The following is a 26510-nucleotide window of genomic DNA, read 5'->3' on the forward strand; positions in this document are numbered from 1 at the left end:
AATAAGTAAAAGCTAAAATTATTAGAACAGTAGCTAAAAGCTAAATTCAGTGGAATGACAGACAAAAAACAAAATTATCGAAACAATACGCAAAAGCTCTAACTGGCAACACAGTAGATGACAGATTAAACTAGCAAAACGTTAGCTAAAAATGATTAGAAAAGTACTTTAAAGGTAAAATTTGTAAAAGTGTAGCTAAAATCTTGGTAAAATTGTAACTAAAGGATAAAGCCAAGAAAACATTAGTAAAAAGTAAAAATTTACAAAATAGTCGCTTAAAACGCTACAAAAAATATGACTTCAAAGGCCACAATTTTTTGTGTGATTTATTTTTTTTATGAAAAAAAAAACATAAAATAAGTTAAACATTTCAAAAGATGATGCTACAAAACTCAAAAGTCAAAGACATTATGTTTTAGATGAGCTGAATATTTTGATATAGGTCTGGCAAACTAGCTGAAAGTACAGTAAAGTAGTTGAAGTCCTAAAATGTTCAGAACAGACAGTTCGGTGAATGTTGCCTCAGGGTTCACAGTATATACGGAAATAAAGTGTTCCTGTGTACAGTTCATGCTTCTACCAATAGCGAGGTCAAACGTAGGGCACTTAGCAGGCCTCAGTTGTCTCCATCAGGTCTTGTCAGAGTGAATCTTCTAGATGGGTCTGGTATAAACCACTTCTCCCACAACTCCCAGTGAACAGCAGGATAGCTCCATGGTTTGAATGGTCCGTTCCAATGCAGCAAGTGTGCCTCCTGTAGAACGTTCTCTGAATAACGGGCATCTGGACTCCATCCTGGACACACAAATGAATATCTGTGAAAAAAAAATTGGACACTCACCCCATTCTTTTTTCTTCCTTTGTTTCTGGACTTTGTGCCTTTGTTTCTCCACAGATCTTCTGACTCCACCTCACCCTTCCCCAGCATTCTCCTCCATCACACCAACCTTTTACATATCCTGTTTCCCCAAGTCCATGCCCACCCTAACATCATTCATCATCATTTCCTCCTCTCTGAGGTCTATATTGAACATATTTTGTTTGATATGTTCACTGTCCGGCAGCACGGTGGCGCAACTGGTAGAGCTGCTGCCTCTCAGCGAGCAGGTCCAGGTCCAGGGGCCTTTCTGGGTGGAGTTTGCATGTTCTCTCCGTGCATGCGTGGGTTTTCTCCGGGTACTCCGGTTTCCTCCCACAGACCAAAAACATGCATGTTAGGCTGATTGGTAACTCTAAAATTGCCCCTAGGTGTGAGTGAGAGAGTGAATGGTTGTTTGTCTCGTTTGTCTCTATGTGGCCCTGTGATGGACTTGCGACCCGTCCAGGGTGTACCCCGCCCCTTGCACAGTGATTGCTGGACATGGGCACCAGCGACCCCCGTGACCCAAAATGGAATAAACGGGTAAAGAAAATGGATGGATGGATGGATGGATGTTCACTGTCCCTCGTCTGCACATGTCCAAACCATCTCAGCTTTGTTTCTAACATTGTCTCCAAACCAGAGCTGTCCCTCTGGTACTACTCAGTTCACACATATGGATTCTGTTTTGTTTCTACAGACTTTCATTCCTCTTCTGTCCAGAGTACACCTTCAACTCTCCAAGTTGTCTTCCACCTGCTCCCTACCCCCACTACAGATGTCCTATACAAACATCATAGTCCATGAAGACTCCTGCCTGACCTCATATGTTAGTCTGTCCATCACCAGTGAAAACAAGAGGCTCAGAGCTGATCTCTAATGCAATTTCACACAAACACACACACGCACGCACGCACGCACGCACGCACGCACGCACACACACACACACACACACACACACACACACACACACACACACCTTGACCTCATCTGTCACTTCTACTGCACATTCTACCACTGTCCCTTTGTCTGTGTGCATGTCTCTAACATGATGTTTGGTTTTATTAACCCAAAGTAGCAGACTGATAAGACAGACTCCACGGTAAAAAAATGTAAGTGCATTTATTTACAAAGTGTTTTGAAGAATTTGATGCTGCAAGGGAAAGGGGGAGAAGGTGAGTCCAGGTTGTTCACAAGATATTTGATGACAGGAAAATGTTTGTTATTTGTCTTACTTATGGTTGTTTGTAGGTTGCATTGGAGAAAGGGGAGAAACAAGGTCCTAGGATTCCAGGTGAAGGTGAAGATATGATAGAAAGGTGAGGAATGTTGGAGAGTGACGGCACTTGGCGTTTGGTCCAGGCTGATGATTTGGCGTTTGCAGGAACAGGATGACAACAGGGTGAGGCCACAAGGAGCGATGAGGATTCAGGAAACACAGAGGAGCAGGACTTGGAAGTCACAAGAAAAATCAAGGTTAGTACAAAAAAATCACAAGAGAAAGTTTTTTTTAGACTGTCACTTATGTTACCCAAGGTATGATAATGTTCCACCGTTGGATGAATGTTTGACAGAGGTTTAAGTATCCAGCAGAGAAATCATCAGGATTAGGTGAAGGTGTGGAGAGGTGGATGAGTGAATGACAATCAGCTGTGGGGAAAGTGATTATGTCAAGAAAAACTAGGAATCCTACAGTCTCATTCATTTTTTTCTTCACAAATGCTTAAATAAATTGAATCAGATTAGTCAAAACCCTGTGTTTGTTTGCATACAAAATCAAGAGTCCTCTGCTATGAAATTGTTAATGGATGTTCCACAAGAGTCCATTACTGTTGTTAAAGTTAAAGCATTCAAAGAACAGAGACCACCAGGCTTGTCTGGGATTTAGGCTTTTAGCATCTTGAATGTCTGCCAGATCCTTATGATCAGTCCAAATGCCAAAGTATTTCGGCACCCTCAAGCCAATGCCTCCATTCTTCTAAGGCCAGTTTTATGGCCTTTATCAGGTCTCTGTTGCAAATATCATAATTTTGTTCAGCTGGTGAAGGTGAAGGGGAAAATAGCACACACACCTTATCATCAGTCTTAGATCTCTGAGAGAGAACATCACCAACTCCAGTGTCCGAGGCATCCACCTCTAATATAAATTGTCTTGTGGGGTCAGGATGACGCATGATGGGTGCAGAAGAAAAAAGTCACTTTAACTCACCAAAGGATAAGTTGGCCTCAGGAGTCCACTTGAATGTCCTTAAGGTGGAAGTCAGTTGGGTGAGGGGTGATGATATCCTACTATTCATCAATCCATCCATTTTTTTCCACTTATCCGGGGTCAGGTTAGCAGCTTAAGTAGGGAGGCCCAGACTTCCCTCTTCCCAGCCACTTGGGCTAGCTCCTCCGGGGGAATCCCAAGGCATTCCCAGGCCAGCCGAGAAACATAGTCCCTCCAGCGTGTCCTGGGTCTTCTTCTGGGTCTCCTTCCAGTGGGACGTGTCTGTTACACCTCACCAGGGAGGCGTCCAGAAGGCATCCTAACCAGATGCCTGAGCCACCTCAACTGGCTCCTCTCAATGTGGAGAAGCAGCAGCTCTACTCTGAGTCCCTCCTGGATGACCGAGCTTCTCACCCTATCTCTAAGGGAGAGCCCAGTCACCCTGCGAAGAAAACTTATTTCGGCCACCTGTATTCGAGATCTCGTTCTTTCGGTCACAATCCAAAGCTCATGACCATAGATGAGGGTAGGAACGTAGATCGACCGGTAAATTGATTGCTTCGCCTTTTGACTCAGCTCTCTCTTCACCACGACAGACTGGTACAGCGCCTGCTTCACTGCAGACGCCACACCTATCCTACTATATCTTACTGAATCCATCCAGAGGATCTGACTTAACTTATTTCGATTTCTCTACCTGGATTATTGCACATGCATCAGGCTATCCTACTATATGTTATCATGCTACAGTGGTGTTTTGAACTACTTTGGCATGACTGTCTCAGAGGAGTTGATGGGGGAAAGGGCAGGCCCCGGTGGCCATTTTAGCAGCAGCAAACTGTTTTTTTTCCATTATGGGGTATGCTGTTTGTGGGAATCAGTTTGTTTGGTGGGCTCCTCAGACTGAAGAAGTCCTTTGGATGAAGAACGAATCATCTCAGCAAAAAAAAGAAACTGTCCAGATGACCTGACTGAACATTATTGGATTTTTACCTGGATTATTGAGCATGAACTTTGGTGTTTTGAACTACTTTGGCATGGCTGGCTCAGAAGAGTTGACGGGGTAGAGGGTGGGCCCTGGAGGCTATCTTAGCAGCAGTAAACTGTTTTTTTTTTTTTTTTAATCTACTATGGCATATTCTGTTTGAGGGAATCAGTTTGTTTGGTGGGCTCCTCAGAATGAAGAAGTCCTTTGGATGGAAGATGAAACAACTCAGCCAAAAAAAAAAAAAAAAAAAAAAGAAAGAAATCATCTAGATGACCTGACTGAACATTGTTGGATTTTTACCTGGATCATTGAGCATGAACTTTGGTGCTATCCTACTATAGTTCTTGATGAACCTTCAGTAGAAGTTGGTAAATCCAGGAAGTGCTACAGCTGCCTGCAATCCTCAGGAACTGGCCACTCTACAACTTCCTTCCTGTGGACCCACCACCTGCAGGAAGGGCCATAAAAGTTGGGTGTGTGATGCCATGGGCAGTGGCCGAAGGCGGGGACCTTGGCACTCTGACCCTGGCTTACCAAAGCTGGCTATTGGGACATGGAACGTGACCTCTCTGATGGGGAAGGAGCCTGAGCTTGTGCATGAGGTTAAGAGGTACCGACTAGATATAGTTGGCCTCACCTCAATGCACAACATGGGCTCTGGAACCAATTTTCTTGAGAGGGGCTGGACCGTATTCCACTCTGTAGTTGCCCATGGTGAGAAGCGTCGAGCTGGTGTGGGTCTACTTGTAGCCCCCCAACTTGATGCCTGTGTGTTGGAGTTTTCCCCGATAGATGATAGGGTGGCATCCCTTAGCCTTCGGGTGGGGGAATGGGCTCTGACTGTTGTCTGTGTCTATGCACCGAACAGCAGTTCAGAGTATCTGGCCTTCTTACCATACCATACCATACCATACCATACCATACCATACCATACCATACCAATTTATTTATAAAGCACTTTAAACAGTGACAAAGCACAACAAAGTGCTGTACAGGGACAAACAGAACAAGCACATAGCAACAGATTACATAACAGGACACCAAAAAGTAGAAACCGACAAAAACAATAATGGATAACAACAACAACCGCAACATGACTAACACAGTGTGATGCACACAGACTCAGCACAGGTCACACAGTGCAGAAAGCCAGGGAATAGAAGTGTGTTTTTAAGCGAGATTTAAAAACTGTGAGGGAGGGGGCCTGTCTAACGAGCAGAGGTAAATCATTCAAAAGTCTTGGTCCTGCTACAGAGAAGGCCCTGTCACCTCTGCGCTTGAGACGGGTTCCTGGGACTGTTAGGAGCAACTGGTCTGCTGATCTGAGAGAACGTGGTGGGACATACGGCTGGAGCAGATCAGTAAGATAGGAGGGGGCAGAGCTGTTTAGTGATTTATAGACATACAAGAGTATTTTGAATTTGATTCGAAGATGAACCGGAAGCCAGTGTAGGGAGGCCAAAACAGGTGTAATGTGCTCTCTTTTGCTTGTGCTGGTCAAAAACTGGGCTGCTGCATTTTGGACCAGTTGGAGTCTAGCTATGGAGGTCTGACTGATACCAAAAAGGAGTGAGTTGCAATAGTCGAGCCTGGATGTAATGAATGCATGAATTACTGTCTCCAGGTTATTTTTGGACAATATGGGCTTCAGCTTAGACAGTCGCCTCAGCTGGAAAAAGCAGGATTTAACAATCATATTTACATGATTGTTGAGTTTCAGAGAAGGGTCAAGTATCACTCCTAGATTAGTGACTCTTTGTTTCACTAACGGTGACAGAACGGATAGGTCGATGCAGTGGTTGGTGATTGTGTCATTGGGAGGAAACAGCATAACTTCAGATTTCTTCTCGTTGAAACTCAAGAAATTTAAAGCCATCCAATCTCTGATGTCAGCCAGGCAGTCCAGTAACGGTTGAATAGAGCGAGTACCGTTGAGTCTGAGGGGGAAGTAGATTTGGCAGTCGTCGGCGTAGAAATGAAAAGGTATGTTATGTTTCCTGAAAATAGCACCTAGTGGCAGCAGGTATAAAGAAAATAAAAGAGGACCAAGAATGGACCCTTGCGGTACCCCCCATTTAAGCGCTGCCGCTGCCACACTTCTTAGAGTCCTTGGCAGGGGTGCTGGAAGGTGCACCAGCTGGGGACTCTTTTATTCTGCTGAAGGGCTTCAATGCCCACGTGGGTAATGACAGTGTGACCTGGAGGGGTGTGACTGGGAAGAACGGCCTCTCTGATCTGAACCAAAGGGGTGTTCTGTTGTTGGACTTCTGTGCTAGTCATAGTTTGTCCGACACAAACATCATGTTTGAACATAAGGGTGTCCATAAGTGCACTTGGCACCAGGACACCCTAGGTCGTAGATTGATGATAGACTTCATAATCATGTCATCTGATTTGCAGCCATTTGTTTTGGACACTCGGTGAAGAGAGGAGCTGAACTGTCAGCTGATCACCACCTGGTAGTGAGTTGGATCAGATGGTGGGGGAAGATGACAGACAGACCCAGTAGACCCAAATGTGTAGTGAGGGTTTGCTGGGAATGCCTGGCAGAAGAACCCATCCGAGAGATCTTCAACTTGCACCTCCGGGAGAGCTTTAACTGCATCTCAGCTGAGGTGGGGCACATTGAGTCTAAGTGGGCCATGTTCTGCACCTCACTTGTTGAGGTAGCTGCCTTGAGCTGTGGCCGCAAGGTTGTCGGTGCTTCTCGTGGTAGCCATCCATGAACTCGGTAGTGGACATCCGGGTTAGGGAGGCTGTCAAGCTGAAGAAGGAGTCCTATTGGGCCTTGTTAGCCAGTGGTACTTCGGAGGCAGCTGAGGAGTACCAGAGGGCCAAGCGGTCCATAGCCTTGGCTGTTTCTGAGGCAAAAGCTCGAATGTGGGAGGAGTTCGGTGAGACCTTGAATAACAATTCTCAGTTGGTTCCAAGGAGATTCTGGCAAACCATCAGACGGCTGAGGAGGGGAAAGCAGCACTCTACTAACACTATATTCAGTGAAGGTGGGCTGCTGTTGACCTGAATCAATGATGTCGTCGGGAGGCGGAAGGAATATTTCTCGGACCTTCTCAATCCCACCAGCATGTCTTCCATGGAGGAAGCTGAGTCGGGGGACTTTGGGGTTGATCTATCCATAACTGGGGCTGAGGTTGCCGAGGTAGTTAAAAAGTTCAGAGGCGGCAGGGCTCTGGGAGTGGATGCGATTCACCCTGATTTCCTTAAGGTTCTGGATGTTGTGGGGCTGTCTTGGTTGACATGCCTTTGCAATGTTGCGTGGACATCGGGGGCAGTGCCACTGGATTGGCAGACTGGGGTGGTGGTTCCCCTCTTCAAAAAAGAGGACCGGAGGGTGTGCTCCAATTATAGGGGCATCACTCTCCTCAGCCTCCCTGGTAAGGTCTATTCAGGGGTACTGGAGAAGTGAGTCAGATCGTTGGTCGAACCTCGGATCCAGGAGGAACAATGTGGGTTCCATCCTATCCGTGAACACTGGATCAGCTCTTTACCCTCACTAGGGTCCTTGAGAGGTCATGGGAGTTTGCCCATCCTGTCTACATGTGTTTTGTGGATTAGGAGAAGGCATTAAACCGTGTTCCTCGGGGTACACTGTGGGGGGTGCTCTGTGAGTATGGGATTGGGGGCCCCTTGCTACGGGCTGTTCAGTCCCTATACAAGCGGTGCGAGAGCTTGGTTCGCATTGCTGGCAGTAAGTCGGACCCCTTCAGGGTGGGAGTTGGACTCCGACAGGGCTGCCCGTTGTCACCAATTTTGTTCATAACTTTCATGGACAGAATTTCTCGGTGTAGCCAGTGGGCAGAGAGTTTTTGGTTCGGTGACCTCAGGATTCTAACTCTGCTCTTTGCAGATGATGTGGTCCTGTTGGCATCATCGCGCCGTGATCTTCAGCTCTCACTGGAGCGGTTTGCAGCTGAGTGTAAAGCGGCTGGGGTGAGAATCAGCACCTCCAAATCTGAGGCCATGGTCCTCAACCGGAAAAGGGTGGATTGTTCTCTCCAGATCGAGGGTGAGGTTCTGCCTCAAGTGGAGGAGTTCAAGTATCTTGGGGTTTAGTTCACGAGTGAGGGAAAAATGGAGTTTGAGATTGACAGATGGATTGGTGCAGCATCTGCAGTATTGTGGACTCTGTACTGGTTCGTTGTGGTGAAGAGAGAGCTGAGCTGTAAGGCAAAACTCTCTGTTTACTGGTCGGTCTATGTTCCTACCCTCACCTATGATCACATGCTCTGGGTAGTGACCGAAAGAACAAGATCGCGGATACAGGCAGTTGAAATGAGTTTCCTCCGCAGGGTAGCTGGACTCTCTCTTAGAGATAGGGTGAGAAGTTCGGTTATCCGGGAGAGACTCGGAGTATAACCTGTTAAGATATTTTTGGACTGGTCCTATGGTTTGGATCTGCTCAGAGACGGGATTATAATGAAATTATGACCCGGTTCTGACTGGGTTAAAGTGGGCCAGCAACTCTAAAGCCAGTCTCCCTGGGATTTCAATATCAGTCAAGGAATAGAGTTTAATATGCTTGCCACATCACATAGAAAGGCTTTTGAAGCACCGTCTCATATTTCCTAACTGCGAAGGAGTAGTCTAGGACCCTATAAATGAGTAATGACACGGGACATCGGGGCTGTTCTTCCGGGTTTGTGAACGCGTCACAGATGGGAGAGTCTAGCGCTGTAAATTGTAACCTTTTCCTTCCTTTTTAAATATAATTGATAAAACTTAATATACATTTCCTTGATTTATTGATAATGAGAGTTGCCACTCCTGAGGGAGGTTCGAGCCGGGGGAAAAGACGTGGGCTGGAGGGGGTTTCCGGGTCCAGTGACCTGCAGCCAGCTCCTGTCTTTAACAAACCGCTGCTCCTCCACATTGAGAGGAGCCAGTTGAGGTGGTTTGGGCATCTGATAAGGATGCCCCCTGGACGCCTCCCTATGGAGGTGCTTCGGGCATGTCCGACTGGGAGGAGACCCCGGGGAAGACCCAGGACAAGCTGGAGAGACTGTGTCTCTTGGGTGGCCTGGGAACGTCTTGAAATCCTCCCAGAAGAACTGAAAGAGGTGCTGTGGAAAGAGATGTCTGGGCTTCCCTGCTCAAGCTGCTGCCCCCGCGACCCGACTTTGGACCAAGCGGAAGATAATGGATGGATGGATGGATGGATGGATGGATGGATGGATGGATGGATGGATGGATGGATGGATGGATGGATGGATGGATGGATGGATGGAATCAGTTTGTTTGGTGGGCTCCTCAGAATGAAGAAGTCCTTTGGATGGAGGATGAAACAACTCAACAACAAAACAAAAAAAAGATAGAAACCATCTAGATGACCTGACTGAACATTGTTGGATTTTTACTTGGATTATTGAGTATGAACTTTGGTACTATAGTTCTTGATGAACCTCCTGTAGACGTTGGTAAATCCAGGAAGCGCTGCAGCTGCCTGCAATCCTCAGGAACTGGACACCCTACAACTGCCTTCCCCTTTTGGGGGTCAGTCTGGACTTGTCCCTTTTCACAAATAAACCCAAGAAATGAAACATGTGATGTGAAACTCACACTTGTTGGTCTTGACGAACAACTGGTTTTCATGGAGACTATGAAGGATTGCTCTGACATGGTGAGTATGTTGTTGGAAATCCTTGGAATACCGGTAAATTAGAACGTCATCAAGGTAGACAAATACAAAAATGTTTGAAAAGTCATGAAGTACGTCATTTACTGGAGCTTGGAAAACTGTGGGGCATTAGTGAGGCCTAAAGGCATAACTTTTTGAAAACTTGTTCTGGCCGAGTGGTGTTCCGAAAGCCCTTTTCAACTTGTCCCCCTCCCTAATTCTCACCAAATGATAGACATTACAGAGATCCAGTTTTAAAACAAATGGTGGCAAGCTGTTCATGAAGAGAATCAGTGAGTTGTAGACTTTTGTATTTATTTTTTACATTGATCTGGTTTAAGCCTCCATAGTCAATACAAGGTCTCGAGGTTCTGTCTTTCTTGGCCACAAAAAAAAAAATCCTGCCCCCATGAGATTTCTCATTGTTTCCTTTTCAGGGCCTGAAAGGTTATACAACCTGCTGGTTGGTAGAGAGGCACATGGAAAGAGATTGATGGAACAGTCAAATGGATGGTGCAGAGAGCACCTTCTGTTTGCTGAAGACAGGAGTAAGATCATGATACGTTGAGGGTACCTTAGATAAATCTATCTCATCAGGGGGATCTTTCCTCTTAGTAGGAACAGTAATGGCTGAACATTCAGCAGTTCTCTAAGCAAAATTTACTCTCTTTGCCCACTCTCCTTTCGGACCAATTGAGAATGGGGTTGTGCTTCTTTAACCATGGAAACATTAAAATGAGCAGTAGTATGTGTGAGTCAAATATTTAATAAACCTCACCCTCCTTGTGATGATTACTGGAGATGATAGAGTCCATGGGTCCTGTGGTGGATCTTGGCGAGGCTCTGTTCAGTGAGGCCAGCCACAGATAGAGGAGGGTTGAGAGTCTGAATGGGAATTTTGTAGATTGTCTACCAAGTCACTACTGATTAGATTTTGTTCTTTCTCAGTCACAAGAGCTGAGGTGGGTAATGTGATTTGGTTAATCATGATGGTAGTAAATAAACTAAACATGAGCCAGGAGAAAAAGAAGAACTTCCCACCAATATCTTCTGACCTATTTATGAGAATAGTCTTTTATGTCAACCAGGCAGTGAGCAATGAAATATCTGCAATTACTGTAGTATATGCACTCCCTTGCATTTATTCTTCCTTGTCTTTCGTCAGGGGTAAGACAAGTGTGTCTGACCTGCATTCTGTAGGCTCCGGTTCGGGTTCAGGTGAGTGAGCTTGGGAAGGTTGAATCTCTGTTACAGATTGGGAACCAGAAGTGAAACACCACTGGAACTGAGACCATCAGACTCAAACAACTCAGAATAAAGGTAAGTGATGTTTTTATTTTTAAAATGAAGCATTTACAGGAGGCACTGGGAAGATATGCAAAGGGGGGAGACGGGTAAGTATAGTTCTCAGATAATGTTGTGGTGAAGTTAGTAAGGATAATATTCTTCTTACAAGTTCCTTAAGGTCCGATGGCACTGAGAGGAAGGTGAAGTACTCCAGGTATGTATAGTGGGAGAGATGGATGTGATGTGGTAAGTAGTGGCAATTACCATAGTGGATTGCAGGCAGACAAGTTGAAGGCAGGTGACAGGCAGATGATAAGCAGGATGGTCTTCTACAGAAGGCAAGTGGCATCAGGAGTTCCAGGGTTTAAGCTCAACTTGGAGGCACGATGGAAAACAGTTAAGTCCAGGATCAGACCTCATGAAACAGGAACTAGGAGAACACGGTGGAAAACTGGTAAGAATAAATCTTTAGCTTAAGAAAACACAAGCATCTGTCACAATACTAGATAGTATCTAATGTTCTGGCAAAGTGAACTGTCTTTTATACTTCTGGAGCTCATCACTGGAGTAGGCCACAGCTGCTGCCCATTGGCACTGCCCAGTCACTTAGGAATCTGCAGGAGGAAAAACACTAGGATCCTACAACCACACCTCATATTCTTATACAGTACCACAGTTCTAACCTTTCTCTAGTTCTACAAAGACACAGAGCATTTCTTAAATGTTTTCTGCTTAACAGTCTTTGAATTATAGTGAGTAACTTTACTTTTTACTACAACTAGACCTTACCCAGGTGTCTGACGTGCCACAGAGGGTTCAGTGTTGTGTATTTGTCATGAAAAACTATAAGCATAGGTGGAGTCGCCACACCTCCAGCCATGGCACTGCTGTAAATGTTCTTCCTGTTGGAGAGGAGAAAGGTTTTTGGATCAGACTATGAGGCACAAGGAAGCGCCAAAACTAAAAGCACCAATTTTATGAAACTACAAACTCTTAAGTGATGACGTCTGTGGACTGATGGGCTAGCAAAACATTAGAAGCCAAGATGTCTTTATTTTTGAAGTGATGCTCTGTCAAATAGTTTGTTAATAGTTTATTTCTTATCAGCCATGACAAAAGTCATGGAATGCAGGAAATAGAGAAAAGAGTAGAAGTCTTTCTCCAAGATAAGCTAGCCAAATGAGGGCCCATATTTAAAATCATTTTTAGACATATAAAACAAGTTGTTGTTGGTTTTTTTTTTTAGCTGGTCCCTTCTTCAGGGATAGCCATAGCTTAGTCGCACAAACTTGGCTAATTGTTTTTATGCCAGTTGTACTTCCTGACGCAACCACAGACCACCGCGTTACCACAGCCCTCTGTGTGGAGCAGAGAGCTGCCATTTAGGGCACCCGGGGGAGCAGATGGTGGTGGTGGGAGGGTTGAAGGGCCTTGCTCAAGGGCCCAGAGTGGGGCAAATGAAGGTGGAGTCAGGTGTGGGTGTTTCACCTTTTCCATCCACATTTTGATGTTGTCAATACAGGGAGTTGAACCAATGACCTTCCGATCACAGGCCTACCTTCTCTAATCTGTGATATGTGCCACCACTCCCCTCATAAAACAATTATGTCCTAAAAACAACATACTGGTGAGAAAGAACACTAGCTAATTTCAAACTTCTACACTTTTGCATGGCACTGTTTGTTTAGTTTGGTGCTATATTCTCAACTAAACATTACTAGGAATACAGGGGTATATGTGTGATGAGCATAGACCATTATGCTGACAGTGCTGAGGCTACTGAATGTATCAGTATGCCTGATCAGTGCATCTAGTAAGTCCAAATGTTTACTCAACTTCTTGTGGACTGATACACAGTTGCCACACCACTGGCCTCTAAGGGTACTACAGGATAGATTTTAATGAAAGTATCATAAACTAATTGTTTGTTGTGCATCTACAACAATGGCTGACAGAGCTAATCAACATTAGCCAATAAAAATTGCTATAACTCATTCAATGTTACAGATATTGAAGTAAAATAGGGTTTGGTAGTAAAGGGTTATTCACAGCACATACCCAGAACGTGATATCCTGCATTAGATTGCACATAAAGTTTTTTTTTTTTTTAGATTTGACTAAATTGGCTTCTACAACTCTGTTCTCTTTCATAAGATGATCATAGGATAAAACTCTACATGAAGGGCAGCAGGTGATATGCATTCCTTGAAGGAATGCAAGCCTTAAATTTGTCCATGTTTTATGATGATTGCCTTGCATCAGGGCGGCACAGTGATACAGATGGTAGATCTGCCGCCTCTCAGTGAGAAGGTTGCTGGATCAAATCTCAGCCAGGGCCTTTCTGGGTGAAGTTTCCATGCTTTCTCCATGCTGCATGGGTTTTCTCTGGGTACTCCGATTTCCTCCCACAGACCAGAAACATGCATGTTAGGCTAATTGATAACTCTAAATTGTCCCTAGGTGTGAGTGAGTGAGAGAGTGAATGGTTGTTTGTCTCATTTTTCTCTATGTGTCCCTGTAATGGACTTGCGACCTATCCAGGGTGTACAATGTCTCTCGCACAGTGATGGCTGGATATGGGCACCAGTGACTTCTGTAACCCGAAAAGGAAGAAGCGAGTAACAGATAATGGATGGATGCCTTGCTTCACTGGCTTTGTATAACCTAATGTTATCACAAGCCATTCTAAAAAATATCCTTCTTGTTTGGAAGCTTGCAGCCTTAACTGTACCACAGACTCAAGCAAGTGAACATGGTTTTCTAAGTAAAACACTGAATAAGGATTGTCCCTGTCCTTGTAAAGTTCCTTTCAGAGAAATTTCATTTCTGAGACATGATAAACATCTCAGAAAATGTCCTCTGAAAAATTTTAGCAAAGTACAAAAGGTTTTGCTGTTTTCTCACTGACTATACCTGACATTCTCCTCCATCCATTTCTCGAGCTGTTTGGTGACCTTTTGTTTCTTCCATTCTTTGACATCTGCTACAAACACTCCAGGGTTGAAAGAGCAGTCGTTGGGGTTGATGCCCAGGTCTTTGACTTCTTGTTTCCTGTAGTCCAGGAAGCCCATGTAAGTTGTCTAAAGAATAAGCTCAGAGGACAAATATATTTAGTTATCATAATTGCTTATCTAAAGTTATTTTTTCACTGTCAAGCTGGCAAACAGTGCCAGTCATAGAAATCATAGAAAGTCATAGAAATTCACCTGCATGCCGATGCTTCGAACCATCTCATGTGTGGCAGGCAGGTCACAGTCGGTAGCAAAAGCAGCAGCATGTCCCGCTTTCAGTTTTATGTTATACAAATTCTTAATGTCACCTGAAAAGAATGAAAATGTATGATATACACCAACTTAAGCTGGATTCATACTTCGTCAGAAGTGAAGAGGTCTACTTTTGTTAACATAGTCGTGAGAAGTTCATTTCATCATAGACAGTCCATAATCCAAAACTCCTTCTCTGTACAGAGATCAGGTCAGGTAAGTCAAGTCCAGAGGGCCTGACATAATTTGGTAGGATTTTTTAATCTGGATTACTGAGCATGAACTTTGATGTTTTGAACCACTTTGGCTATGGCTTCCTCAGATGAGTTGGTGGTGGATAGGGCGGATTCCAGAACCATCGTATCACCATCAAACTGGTTGGCCCACTATGTGAGTGTGCTACTTAAAAGACTGAGTTTGTTGTGGCTCCTCGGACTAAAGAAATCTCTTGGACGAGAAACGAAACATTTCAACAAAAAGAAACTGTCCAGAGGACCTGCCTCATCAGTGTTGGATTTTTTGCCTGGATTATTGAGCATGAACTTTGATCCTTCCCTGTACAGATTTCTACTCCCCTTACCTTGGACAGACATAACATTATACAGACTGAAACAGTAAACACAGTTTGGCATCTACAAGTTTGTCACAAGGAAGCGTGCCCCTAAGCTGTCAGCCAAGGTGTATTTCCTGTTGGACAGCACAGCCACGGAGAACCGCATGCGTCTCCACACTGTCTCCTTGCTGCACACAAATTGTGCAATCTCCTTGCTCCTCAGTAGAGCAGTACCACTACTGTACCACTACTGCCCTTGTAAAATGTTAGAAGATATATCCTGATGCGTGCTCAATAATCCAGGTAGAATGCTAATATTACTCAGCCCTCTGTGAATAGCAAGCAGCCATCATAGCACTAACAATCAGTCATTAGGCTGATGGTCCTCCTTTATCAGGTGAACATCTAGTTCTGGATGTCTCTAGCAAACAGGATGATTCACTACGAGAAGGTGCTATTTATAAGACTGAGTTTGTTGCAGCTCCTCAGCCTGAAAAAGTATTTTGGATAAAAGATAAAATGCTTCAACAAAAAGAATCTGTTCAGAGGACCTGACTCAACCTTTTTAGAGTTAGAAGAGATAAACTATAACAAGATCTGTGTTCTAGATGTCACTATTTGCAAAACAAATTACAAAAACTTCAAAGGGAGAAAGATTGCGTGTAAAAAAGTAAAATAAAGAACCTCCTGTCCCAAAATTCTCACATTCTGTGTGAACTGAAATCTTCAGCCATCTACATGGACCAATGTCTTCTGTAAAAAGATTTGATGGACAGACAAGACAAGTTCAAGTTCAAGTAGGTTTATTGTCATTCTCATCACATGTGGTACAGGAGGTGGAACAAATGTATGTACACAGGGTCCCAGTTACACCCAACAATAGCAAAAATATAAAGTGTGAAAAACTGTAAATAAGGATCTAAGATATATGTTAAACGAATGCCAAAAGGCACACCAAAAGATCTAGATTTATGCTAAACACTACTAATGCAAAACTATATGGCGTAACAACAGCAGCCTGAACATGAGACTGTGGTAAGTGGATCGGTACAAATGAATGCAGCAGCATGAGATCAGCAGCAGCATGAGATCAGCAGCATGGATAATCAGCAGTTCAGATAAGTAAAATATTACCAATTAAAATGGCATTACAGTGATTTTTTTTCACAGTGATTATTCTGGTTAGGGATTTATGAGTCTAACAGCTTCAGGGTATAAGCTGTTCTTCAGTCTAGTGGTTCTACACTTAATGCTCCACAACCTTCTGCTTGAGGGGAGCAGGGCAAAATGTGTGTGTGCTGGGTGAGTGGGGTCCTTCAGGATGCAGGTGGCCTTCTTCCTGCATCTAGATGTCTATTATAGTGGGGAGGCAGACTCCAACAGTCTTCTGTGCAGCCTTCACCACTTTCTGCAAAGCTTTTCTTTCTGCAGTTGTGCAGCCTCCATGCCACACATTGATGCTGGAGCACAGGATGCTCTCCACTGCACACCTGTAGAAGGAGGTGAGGAATGAGCTTCCCAGACCAGCTCGCCTCAGCCGTCTGAGGAAGTAGAGCCTGATGAGCTTTCTTGATCAGAATGGTAGTGTTGTTGCTCCAGCTGAGGTTATCATTCAGGTGCACAACCAAGTACTTGTGACTTGTGACTTGTAACTGGAGACCACTTCCACCGCAGATCCTCCTAAGGGCAGCTGTGGCTGAGTGGTAAGAGCAGTCGTCCTCCAATGCGAGAGTTGGGGGTTTGAATCCACCAGCAGTCACATGCCGAAGTGTCCCTGGGCAAGACACTGAACCCCTCATAGCCTCTGATTTGTGTCCCATCGGTGTTTGAATTTGATAAAGCTCTGATTAGTCTCTTTAGAATGATTTGTTCAATTAGCTTGTAGAGATCTAGCAGAGTGATGTATGAATGGGTAAATGAGGACACAGATTGTGGTGTAAAGAGCTTTGAGTATCTTGAAATAAGATAAAAAGGCGCTATATAAGTACAGTGCATTTACCATTTATGTTCAGGATGGGGTTGCTCTGTCTGAAGTTCATGACCATTTCCTTTGTCTTCTTCACATTGATGTGAAGGTTGTTCTTCCTGCACCAGCTCTCCAGGTGTTCTACATACTGCCTGTAGCCAGCCTTATCATTGTTTGTGATGCATCCTGCCACTGCTGTATCATCTGCAAACTTTACAATGTGACAGCTTGAATGGGTAGGCGCACAGACATAAGTGACCAGAGTGAACTGGGGGAGGGGGTGCTCAACACACAGCCCTGAGGGGAGCCAGTGCTGAGGGTTCTGGTGGAGGAGAAGTTGTGGATCCTCAAAGACTGTGGTCTGTTGATTAAGAAGTCCAGGACCCAGTTGCAAATGGTGGGGCTTAGTCCTAGTAGTTTGTCCATCAGGGTTTGAGGAATCATGGTGTTGAAGGCAGATGTGAATTCCACAAAGAACATAAGGATTTAGGAATCCTTCTGATCCAGCTTGATGAGAACAGTGTGGACCACAGAGGAGATGGCGTCCTCTGTTGATCGATTCTTGCGGTATGCATACTGGTGTGGGTCCTTGCTAATGTTGATGGTAGCTTTGAGTGGGTTTTGACCAGTCTTTCAAAGCAGTTAGTGTCTATTGGGGTGAGAGCTACTGGTCAGGAGTCATTCAGACCGGTCACTGCAGAGCTCTTAGGAACTGGGATGATGGTGGCGGTCTTCAGGCAGGTGGGAACAGTTGCTAGGGTGAGGGAGAAGTTAAAGATATTGGCCAGCACCCCGCAGAGCTGATCGGCACAGTCTTTCAGCACCCTCTCTGGGATGTTGTCTGGGCCAGTTGCTTTGTGAAGATTAATTCTCCTGAAGGTCCTCTTTACTTCTGCTGAGGTCACGCTGAGGAACTCTTCTGATGGTGGTGAGGTGAGACAAAGACTGAGCTACTTGGCCACATTGACCAAACATATGTTTGGAGAATTCAAGGTGAGGCATTCAAACCTCAGAACACTGTGCCAAATCACAAACATCATAATGGTAGCCTCATGGTATACTGGTGCATTTCAATAAGTGTTAGGAATATTAAAAGAGGACTACCTCAAAATTATTTAACTTTACCTTAAATCAGCAGGTAGATGGTTGAAACGTGGACACAGCTGGATGTTCAAACAAGACAATGATCCAAATCACACACAAGAACTGGTTTCTGACTGAATAAAGCCAGCTCCTATTAAGCTTCTGGAATAGGCTCTGAGGTTGGGTGATCTGCAAGCAAGGTGGCAGGCAAGGAAGGATCCTTGGCCGTGCCAATTTCTGGTGGCATAAACTAACTCTAGGGCTCAGCCTTAGAGATAGGGTGAGGAGCCCCATCATCTGCAGAGAATTTAGAGTAGAGCTGCTGCTCCTTTGCATCAAAAGGAGTCAGTTGAGGTGGTTCAGACATCTGACTAGAATCCCTCTTAACTGCTTCCCTGTAGAGATTTTCCGGGCGTGTCCCAATGGGAAGAGACTCTGGGGCACACCTAGAACTTGCTGGAGGAATTACATATATATTATATTATTGGGCGGCCGTGGTGCAGTGGTAGTGGCAGCCGACCTCTGATCGGAAGGTTGGAGGTTCGAATCCCGACTTCCCACACCATGTGCCGTTGTGTCCCTGGGCAAGACACTTAACCCCGAGTTGCTCCCGGTGGGACTGGATGGCGCCTTGCATGGCAGCCTACCGCCACCGGTGTATGAATGTGCGTGTGAATGGGTGGATGGCTGGTACTGTAAAGCGCCTTGGGGCCCCTCATAGGGGGCTGGAAGGCGCTATAGAAGTAAGCTCCATTTACCATTTACCATTTTACCATCTCTGGCCTGGAAACAACTTGAAATTCCCCAGGAGGAGCTGAAGAGTATCACTGGGGAGAGGGATCTCTGAGTTGCAGCTCTGGATCTGTACCCAACCATAGATACAATAATTTTATTTTTCACCAACATTAATCAGGCCCTGTCATAAATTTTGTGAAATACCATGCCCTCCTGAAACCAAAACCGGGATTTTATAAAGGTTCAAGTTTTTTTATTTGTTGCCTCTGTGTTTACAGTAGCAATCCTCCTCTCTTTGCACCTGATCAGACAACCAGCTGTGATTCCAGTATGTTACATGATGGGATAAATGACTGCATTTTTAGATAAAATGTATGATATGGGTGGCACGGTGGTGCAGTTGGTATAGCTGCCGCGGCACAGTGGCGCAGTAGGTATAGCTGCCGCCTCTCACCGAGCAGGTAGCTGGATCAAATCTCAGCCGGGGACCTTTTTGGGTAACAAGTTTGCATGTTCACGCTGTGCATGCGTGGGTTTTCTCCAGGTATTCTGTTTTCCTCCCACAGACCAAAAACATGCATGTTAGACTGATTTGTAACTCAAAATTACAAATTACAATTTGTAATTTGTAATGTAGTGTACAATTACACTCAGCCACGGCTGAGGCTGAGTGGTTAGAGCAGTCGTCCTCCAATGCAAGAGTTGGGGGTTCGAATCCACCAGCAGTCACATGTCGAAGTGTCCCTGGGCAAGACACTGAACCCCTCATAGCCTCTGATGTGTGTCCCATCAGTGTATGAATGTGATCTAAAAAAGCACTGATTAGTCTCTTTAGAATGAATTGTTCAATTAGCTTTGTAGAGATCTAGTAGAGTGCTGTATGAATGGGTAAATGAGGACACAGATTGTAGTGTAAAGCGCTTTGAGTATCTTGAAATAAGATAGAAAGGCGCTCTATAAGTACAGTCCATTTTCCATTTAAATTGTCTGTAGGTGAAAGTGAGATAGTGAATGTTTATTTGTCTCGTTTGTCTCTATGTGTCCCTATGATGAACTGGTGACCTGTCCAGGGTGTCCCCTTTCTCTTGTACAGTGACTGCTGGATATGAACACCAGTGAACACCAGTGAACACCAGTGAACCCCGTGATCCAAAAAGGAAGAAGTGTGTAAAGATAATGGATGGATACACACATATATATATATAAAGGCGTTTTAAACACTTCACACATTCTTGCAATATTCTAAACAATGTTTCAAAACTAAAGCTGTAAAAGACACAGAATATCATGATTTCAGCTCCCTGCCTTGTCTGCTCTTTGCCACCTGCAAGTGGTCTTGGCCACGCCCACTTCTCAGGTCGGCGGAGAACAACTGATCAGCTGCAGCAAGAAGTTTATTCTGCAGTAAGAGCTGCACAAAGGTGCAGGAGGAAGCTTCTTCTGCAGCTCTTGGCTGAACAAATGTGCAGCAGGTGCTAAATAATTTAAAATAATTTATTTTAAATAAAAATTCCATGCCGATCGTGAGGCTCATTCATCAATCAGCCAATTGTGTGTCATGTCTAATCTTATTTTGAAAAACTGCGATACAGTGAGTCCGCGATAAATGAACTGCGAAGTAATGAGGGACTACTGTAAAATAAAATAATATTAAAATGAAAAGCTCTCAGCTATATTGTTCAGATACGTACCTTGGACAATGATATCGTCGTCTAAGTATACCACTCTCTCGTGGCTGATGCCCAGCAAAGGAAGGTAAAAACGTACAAAGTTGAGCTGCAAAACACAACTAGTTAGTCCACTTTTCTGAAATAACAACTCTGTAGACAGCAGCGTAGTGCTGCACATGCATATACAGTATTTTTTGCCAAACAAATCCAAAACTTACTGGATGTAGGAGTTCGGGACGGGAAGAATCTGGTTTCACCTTTCCTTGTAGAACCATCGAGTTAAACTCCAAAATTTTATACTGAATACCTTTAAGTTTGCTTCTCTCTATGTACCTTCTGGACAAATACAAAATAATTATGAATGAGGATTATTCATGAAAGGCAGTATGCCTTTAGGCTTTAAGTCATCATTTATTGCAGTGGCTCTCAAACGTTATAGCTTCTGACCCCCCAAATAATGTCAAAGACTAGGAATTCCAAATATATTTGGTAAATGTACACAAACACTGCTACAAGAGTTAAAAAAGGACATAACGAAAACACATAGAATATACTTAAATATGTATTTTCTCTGTGTATGACTGTTGCTGTTATTGTGAGTGCACATTCACAATATTGTTTTCCTTTTAGTTTTTTATGTGCTTTTTTTTTTTGCATTGTATTTCTATATACTTTGTGCTAATTTAGCCTTTTGTTCATCAGAATGTTTAGTTCAGATGATGGGTGCTACAACTTTTGTTTTTATAACTTCTAAATTTTTCACAACATTTAACTTTAATTTTTCCCATAAAAACAATCTTGTTTCACAAATGTCATTAAAAAAAAATCTGCTTCAGCTTTGCTCAGTTTGTCTATTAGGCTATTTTAAATTTTTAGCTAGCCTTTTGCCATTTTTAGTTTTTATCTTCCAATCTGCTTTTGCTTTTTTTAGTTAATATTTTGATACTTGTAGCTTTTACCCATTGCTCTGCTTCTTTTAATTTTAAGCTAGGCTTTTACACTTTTAAGCTCAAACTATTTTAGCTTTCAGGCTGTTGAGGGATGTGGGGGCGTTGTTGCTACTTTTACCTTCTAACAAGTGTTTTGGTACATTTAGCTTTTAGCTACATTTAGCTAGATGCTTGCTACTTTTAACAAACTTTTGTTGCTTTTAATCAGCATTTTGCTTATTTTATATTGTAGCTAACATGTTGGTACTTTTAGTTTTTTGCTAATCTTTTGCAACTTTTAGCTTGTAGCTAGTATTTAGCTCCTTCTGAATTAAAAAATGTTAGTAGGAAATATATTTTAATTCTATTTCATTTCTGAGCTCACTTCAGGACCCAAAATCTAATAATTTGTGACCCACAGTCGGGGTCTCAACCCTAACTGTGGGAACCCCTGGAGTCTCAACTCTTAACTGTGGGAACCTCTGAGGTCCCAACCCTAACTGTGGGAACCCCTGGGATTCCAACTCTAGCTGTGGGAACCCCTGGAGTCTCAACTCTAACTGTGGAAACCCCTGGGCTCTGGGAACCTCTGGGGTCCCAACCCTAACTGTGGGAACCCCTGGGATTCCAACCCTAACTGTGGGAACCCCTGGAGTCTGGGAACCTCTGGGATTCCAACCCTAACTGTGGGAACCCCTGGGATTCCAACTCTAGCTGTGGGAACCCCTGGGATTCCAACTCTAGCTGTGGGAACCCCTGGAGTCTCAACTCTAACTGTGGAAACCCCTGGGGTCTGGGAACCCCTGAGGTCCCAACCCTAACTGTGGGAACCCCTGGGATTCCAACCCTAACTGTGGGAACCCCTGGAGTCTCAACTCTAACTGTGGGAACCACAGGGGTCTCAACTCTAACTGTGGAAACCCCTGTGGTCTGGGAACCTCTGGGGTCCCAACCCTAACTGTGGGAACCACATGGGGTCTCAACTCTAGCTGTGGGAACCCCTGGGCTCCCAACCTTGTTTCACTGCACATGTAAAAGCTGCTGTTGTTTACAGTAGAAACAAGAGACAAACCTTGCAAGTTTGACAGCATCACGAAGGGTTACGATGTAAAAGAAAACACTGGCATCAGTATTGCTAATGATGCTGTTGATCGTTGCCATGGTTGCACCCATCCGCTCTTCTGATGCACAGGTAACAATAGGAATGATGTTACCATGCTCTGACTGTCCACTTGAGGGGCTTTGTGCTGCATCGCCATGGTTCTTCCTGTGATCTGAAAGGGATTCGAGGCAGAAAGTCACATGCTAAGATACTTTTGGGTCATTTTGGAAATTGAAACTATCAGAGAAGAAGCTTGCAATTTCACAACACATTTTAAAATATAACATCTTGTAAATGCTTTATGCTGAGGCTTGTAAATAAAATAGAAATCTAATCAGCAGAGCTGCATTAAAGCTGGACTGATGCACCTGGTTTGGGTCGACTGGATGCTCTCTTTAGTGTACTGTGAAGAAGCAAACACAGCAGCAGCACCAGCATCGCAAGGAGGACCTGATTAACTGAGACAGTGACAATTATCAACACAAGTCTTTTAAGATTAATATAAAGTATTCTATACAAAAAAACAAGAACAAATATTTAAGTGCTAGCGTCCTTTTAAGGGACCTGCCACCTTTCAAGCCAGAGTTTTAGAATCATATTATATTGAGAATTGACAAAGTTATCGCTATTTTAGTTAAAGCTTGAAACATAATATTATTGGGAGGCTTCCAGTATGCCCACATGAAGTAGGACATGCTTTGCAGGAGCTTTGCAAGAATGAAATTGTGATATATTTTTATTAACAGCAAAAGTCTATCCATCATTTGTCACAACTATGTGTTTGACGAGTTATCAGAATCTCTGTCATTTGACTCGTATCTGGGTAAATCAAGGGTGTCAGAAGCATCTGTAATTTGTGTGTGTGTGTGTGGGGGGGGGAAACTGATGTGTGTGTGTGTGCGCACACACTAGTGTGCAAAAAAGTGTACACTAGTGATAAAAAAGCAACATTTCACCTAGATGTCCTTACTTTAATTTCACACATTTAAAGCATGTTTCTCACCAAGTTTATTCAGCTGTGAGTTTTAAAGACATTTCCACTTTACTGCACTTTAACACACAGCGTCAGGTCGACACTATTTGTGTTTAGAAAAATAAAAAACATCACCACTAGACATTTTTACTTGTGTTCAACACTACTCATCTAAATGATGTTTCTCACGAAGTTTGAGGACAATCAGGTGTGGGGGGTTTTAAAGATATTTCAACTTTAATGAACCTGAACACAGCGTCTCTTACACCTGCAGCGTCTAAGTGTCACAGTTACTGCTAAGCTAAGATGCTACAAACGTAGTGCTCCACTTCTCTCAAGCATCCTAACGTGTATATATGTTTCAACCCTCCCGGTCAACACTAAAGCGAGCAACACAGGTGTCTCCCCACCTTCCACCTGTGAGCGTTCTCTGCTGAGGCAGGAGACACAGAGGAGAAACACTGCAGGCTGCTGGAGAGTTGGAGGTAACCAGGAAAACCTGGAGTGGAGTTTTAGTGGTTTGAATATTCTCCTATTAATCAAGTGGAATGGATTAGTTCACGAAGGAAACAGCATCGACTGAACTAATAGTAAAAGTGGGGGGTCCAAATGAACGTGTTTTGAATGTGGGGGGACACACGTTCCCTTCACATATATTGGTTGCGACGCCTATGGGATAAATGTAGAATCTTCTTATGAAAAACAAATATATATCTTTTTTTATACCTCTGTTTATCACATGTTGAAACATTTAATGGCTCAGCTGAAGAAGTCACCACTTAGTGTGTGATAAACATGCATTTTAGGCTAACTGTCCCTAGGTGTGAGTGAGAATGGCTGTTTGTCTTGTTTGTCTCTAATGCCTCTCATAAGAGATAAGAACTTTATTGATCCCACAGAAAATTGTGCCAGAGTTTCAGTACAAAGAAAAATACACAAGGAATCACACAAGGTATTAAAAAATAACAGAGAATGTAAAAACACCAACAACCCAAACAGGTCAGATTCAGACAGAAACATTAAAGTGTTTATTGTAGGGCAGGATTCATTTTATTATCCTATGTGCATAAAGGGGGAGGAGTTAAGTTAAGTTTGATAGTTACAGGGAGGAAGGACTTCCTGTGTTGTTCTGTGGAGCACCTTGATGGTCTCAGTCTACGACTGAAGGTGCTGTGGTAAGAGTCCAGGGTGTCAAGGATCTGGAGCAGTTTCCTCATCATCCTCTGCTCAGACACCTCTGTCAGAGACTGCAGGTCCACTCCCAGAACTGAGCCAGCTCTCATGATGAGCTAATCGAGTCTGTTGGCATCAGCTTTCTTCACCCTGCGGCCCCAGCACACCACAGCGTAGAAGACGCTGGAGACCACCGAGTGTAAAACATCTGCAGCATGGTCCTGCAGACATTAAAGGACCTGAGTCTCCTCAGAAGAAAAAGGCAATTTGGCTCTTTCTTGTAGAGAGCATTGGTGTTAGCTGTCCAGTCCAGTAGGTGGACCCCCTGGTACTTGTAGCAGTCCACAATGTCCATCTTAGTACCCTTGATGTAGGGTTGGGGCGGAGGTGATCATGCATTGTAAAGCCTGGTCCAGCCTGGTCCAGCCACATTTGGCCCAGCTCTGGTTATATTTACCGGTACTTTCAGCTGAGTGCTGCCTCGATGTGGGCATGATCGTCACAACAAGACCGCATGAATCTCAGCTCAGCAATAACTGCACCTCATCGTTTGTCCAGGACACGTGTTATGAGGATTCACAACTTCTCCTCCTCCACCATAACCCTCAGCACTGGCTCCCCTCAGGGCTGTGTGTTGAGCCCCCTTCTGTTCACTCTGCTCACATATGACTGCACACGTACCCATCCAGGCTGTCACATTGTAAAGTTTGCAGATGATACAGTGGTGGTTGGATGCATCACAAACAATGAGTCCAGCTACAGGCAGGAGGTGGAACACCAGGAGAGCTGGTGCAGGAAGAACAACCTTCACATCAATGTGAAGAAGATGAAAGAGATGGTCGTGGACTTCAGAAGGAACAAACACACAGCAGAGACGGGCCACAACTGCAGCAGCGTCTTCTTGCTCCGCTCCGCCGCCATCCCCTCCCATCAGAGTACAGCCCTCCAGTTCAGTTCAGTTGTATTCATTCATCCTCATCTGCTCACACAGACTCATGTTTGTGCTGGCGTATTGTTTTTGTACTATTTGTGCTTAGTGTATTCTTACTTTAGTGTATTTTTAATTTAGCATATTTCTTACTTCATATCTTAGATCTTATTACTGTTTTTCTTTACAATTTATTATTTTATTTTTTTTCATTTAGCCTTTATTTATACAGGTTAGTCTCATTGAGCCACGAGAACTCATTTTCAAGAGAGACCTGTTTAGGGAGCACATGGTGGGGGTTAAGGGCCTTGCTCATGGGCCCAGAGTGGGGCGAATGAGGGTGGGGGCAAGTGTGGGTGTTTCACCTACCCCACCCACAATTTTTGATGTTGTCGGGGCCGGGGCGTGAACCGGCGATCTTCGGATCACAGGCCCACCTCTCTAACCTCTGCGCCACCACTCCCCCCACTGATTTATACTTTTGTTGGATGTAACTGGGACCCTGTGTACACAATTTCATTCCACCACATGTACCACATGTGGTGCAAATGACAATAAAGAAACCTTGACCTAGACCTTATCTTTTGCTTTGTTATTTTTTCTGAAGAATAATAGAAGCTCTATCTATCAAACAACCAAACTTATTTTCAAGTAGCTGAAGGAAATGGTGGCAAGGAGCAGTCGCTGACTCATTTGTGACATCCCCCTCCCCCCCCTCCCCAGGCCAGCCAGCCAATCAATGGCCAGCAGTTTCCTCACGTCAAATCTGCAGAATGGAACCCCAGGTCTCTGGGTTCCAAAAAGTGAGCTGCAACTGTGCCATACTGCCCAATGCCAACACTCAAAACCCAGGGTGGAACCTGGGTGGGGCAGTCCAGTCCAGGCCACACCTTATAATGCATAAAGGCCCCCCCCCCCACCACCACCACCACCGTCTCACACAGTGACTGCTGGATATGGGCACCAGTGAACCCCACCCCACAACCCAAAAAGGAAGAAGTGGGTAAAGATAATGAATGGATGGATAGAGGGACAGATGGATGGATGGACATAAAAATGGCTGGGTGCAGGTATGGATGGATGATGTACAGATGGATGGGTGGACATACATGCATGGATGGACAGATGGACATACAGATGGATGGATGGATGGATGGATG

General features: G+C 44.2%; 1 protein-coding gene across 1 annotated transcript in view; it reads right to left on the minus strand.

Annotated features, from left to right (window-relative positions):
- Positions 1–616: 616 nt before the first annotated feature.
- Positions 617–26510, minus strand: part of glt8d2 (glycosyltransferase 8 domain containing 2) — a 27214-nt gene continuing 1320 nt past the window's right edge. Inside the window, exons 2-9 of the mRNA XM_037696249.1 lie at positions 22645–22734; positions 22247–22448; positions 20464–20581; positions 20267–20351; positions 14182–14294; positions 13889–14055; positions 11765–11877; positions 617–795 (exon numbers count right to left, since the gene is read on the minus strand). Coding sequence (XP_037552177.1) covers positions 617–795; positions 11765–11877; positions 13889–14055; positions 14182–14294; positions 20267–20351; positions 20464–20581; positions 22247–22448; positions 22645–22734 — 1067 coding nt within the window. The remainder of the gene's footprint in view (positions 796–11764; positions 11878–13888; positions 14056–14181; positions 14295–20266; positions 20352–20463; positions 20582–22246; positions 22449–22644; positions 22735–26510) is intronic.

This window comes from Nematolebias whitei, chromosome 22 (assembly GCF_014905685.2).
Source record: "Nematolebias whitei isolate Nwh7 chromosome 22, NemWhi1, whole genome shotgun sequence".
In the NCBI taxonomy this organism is placed as follows: domain Eukaryota; kingdom Metazoa; phylum Chordata; class Actinopteri; order Cyprinodontiformes; family Rivulidae; genus Nematolebias; species Nematolebias whitei.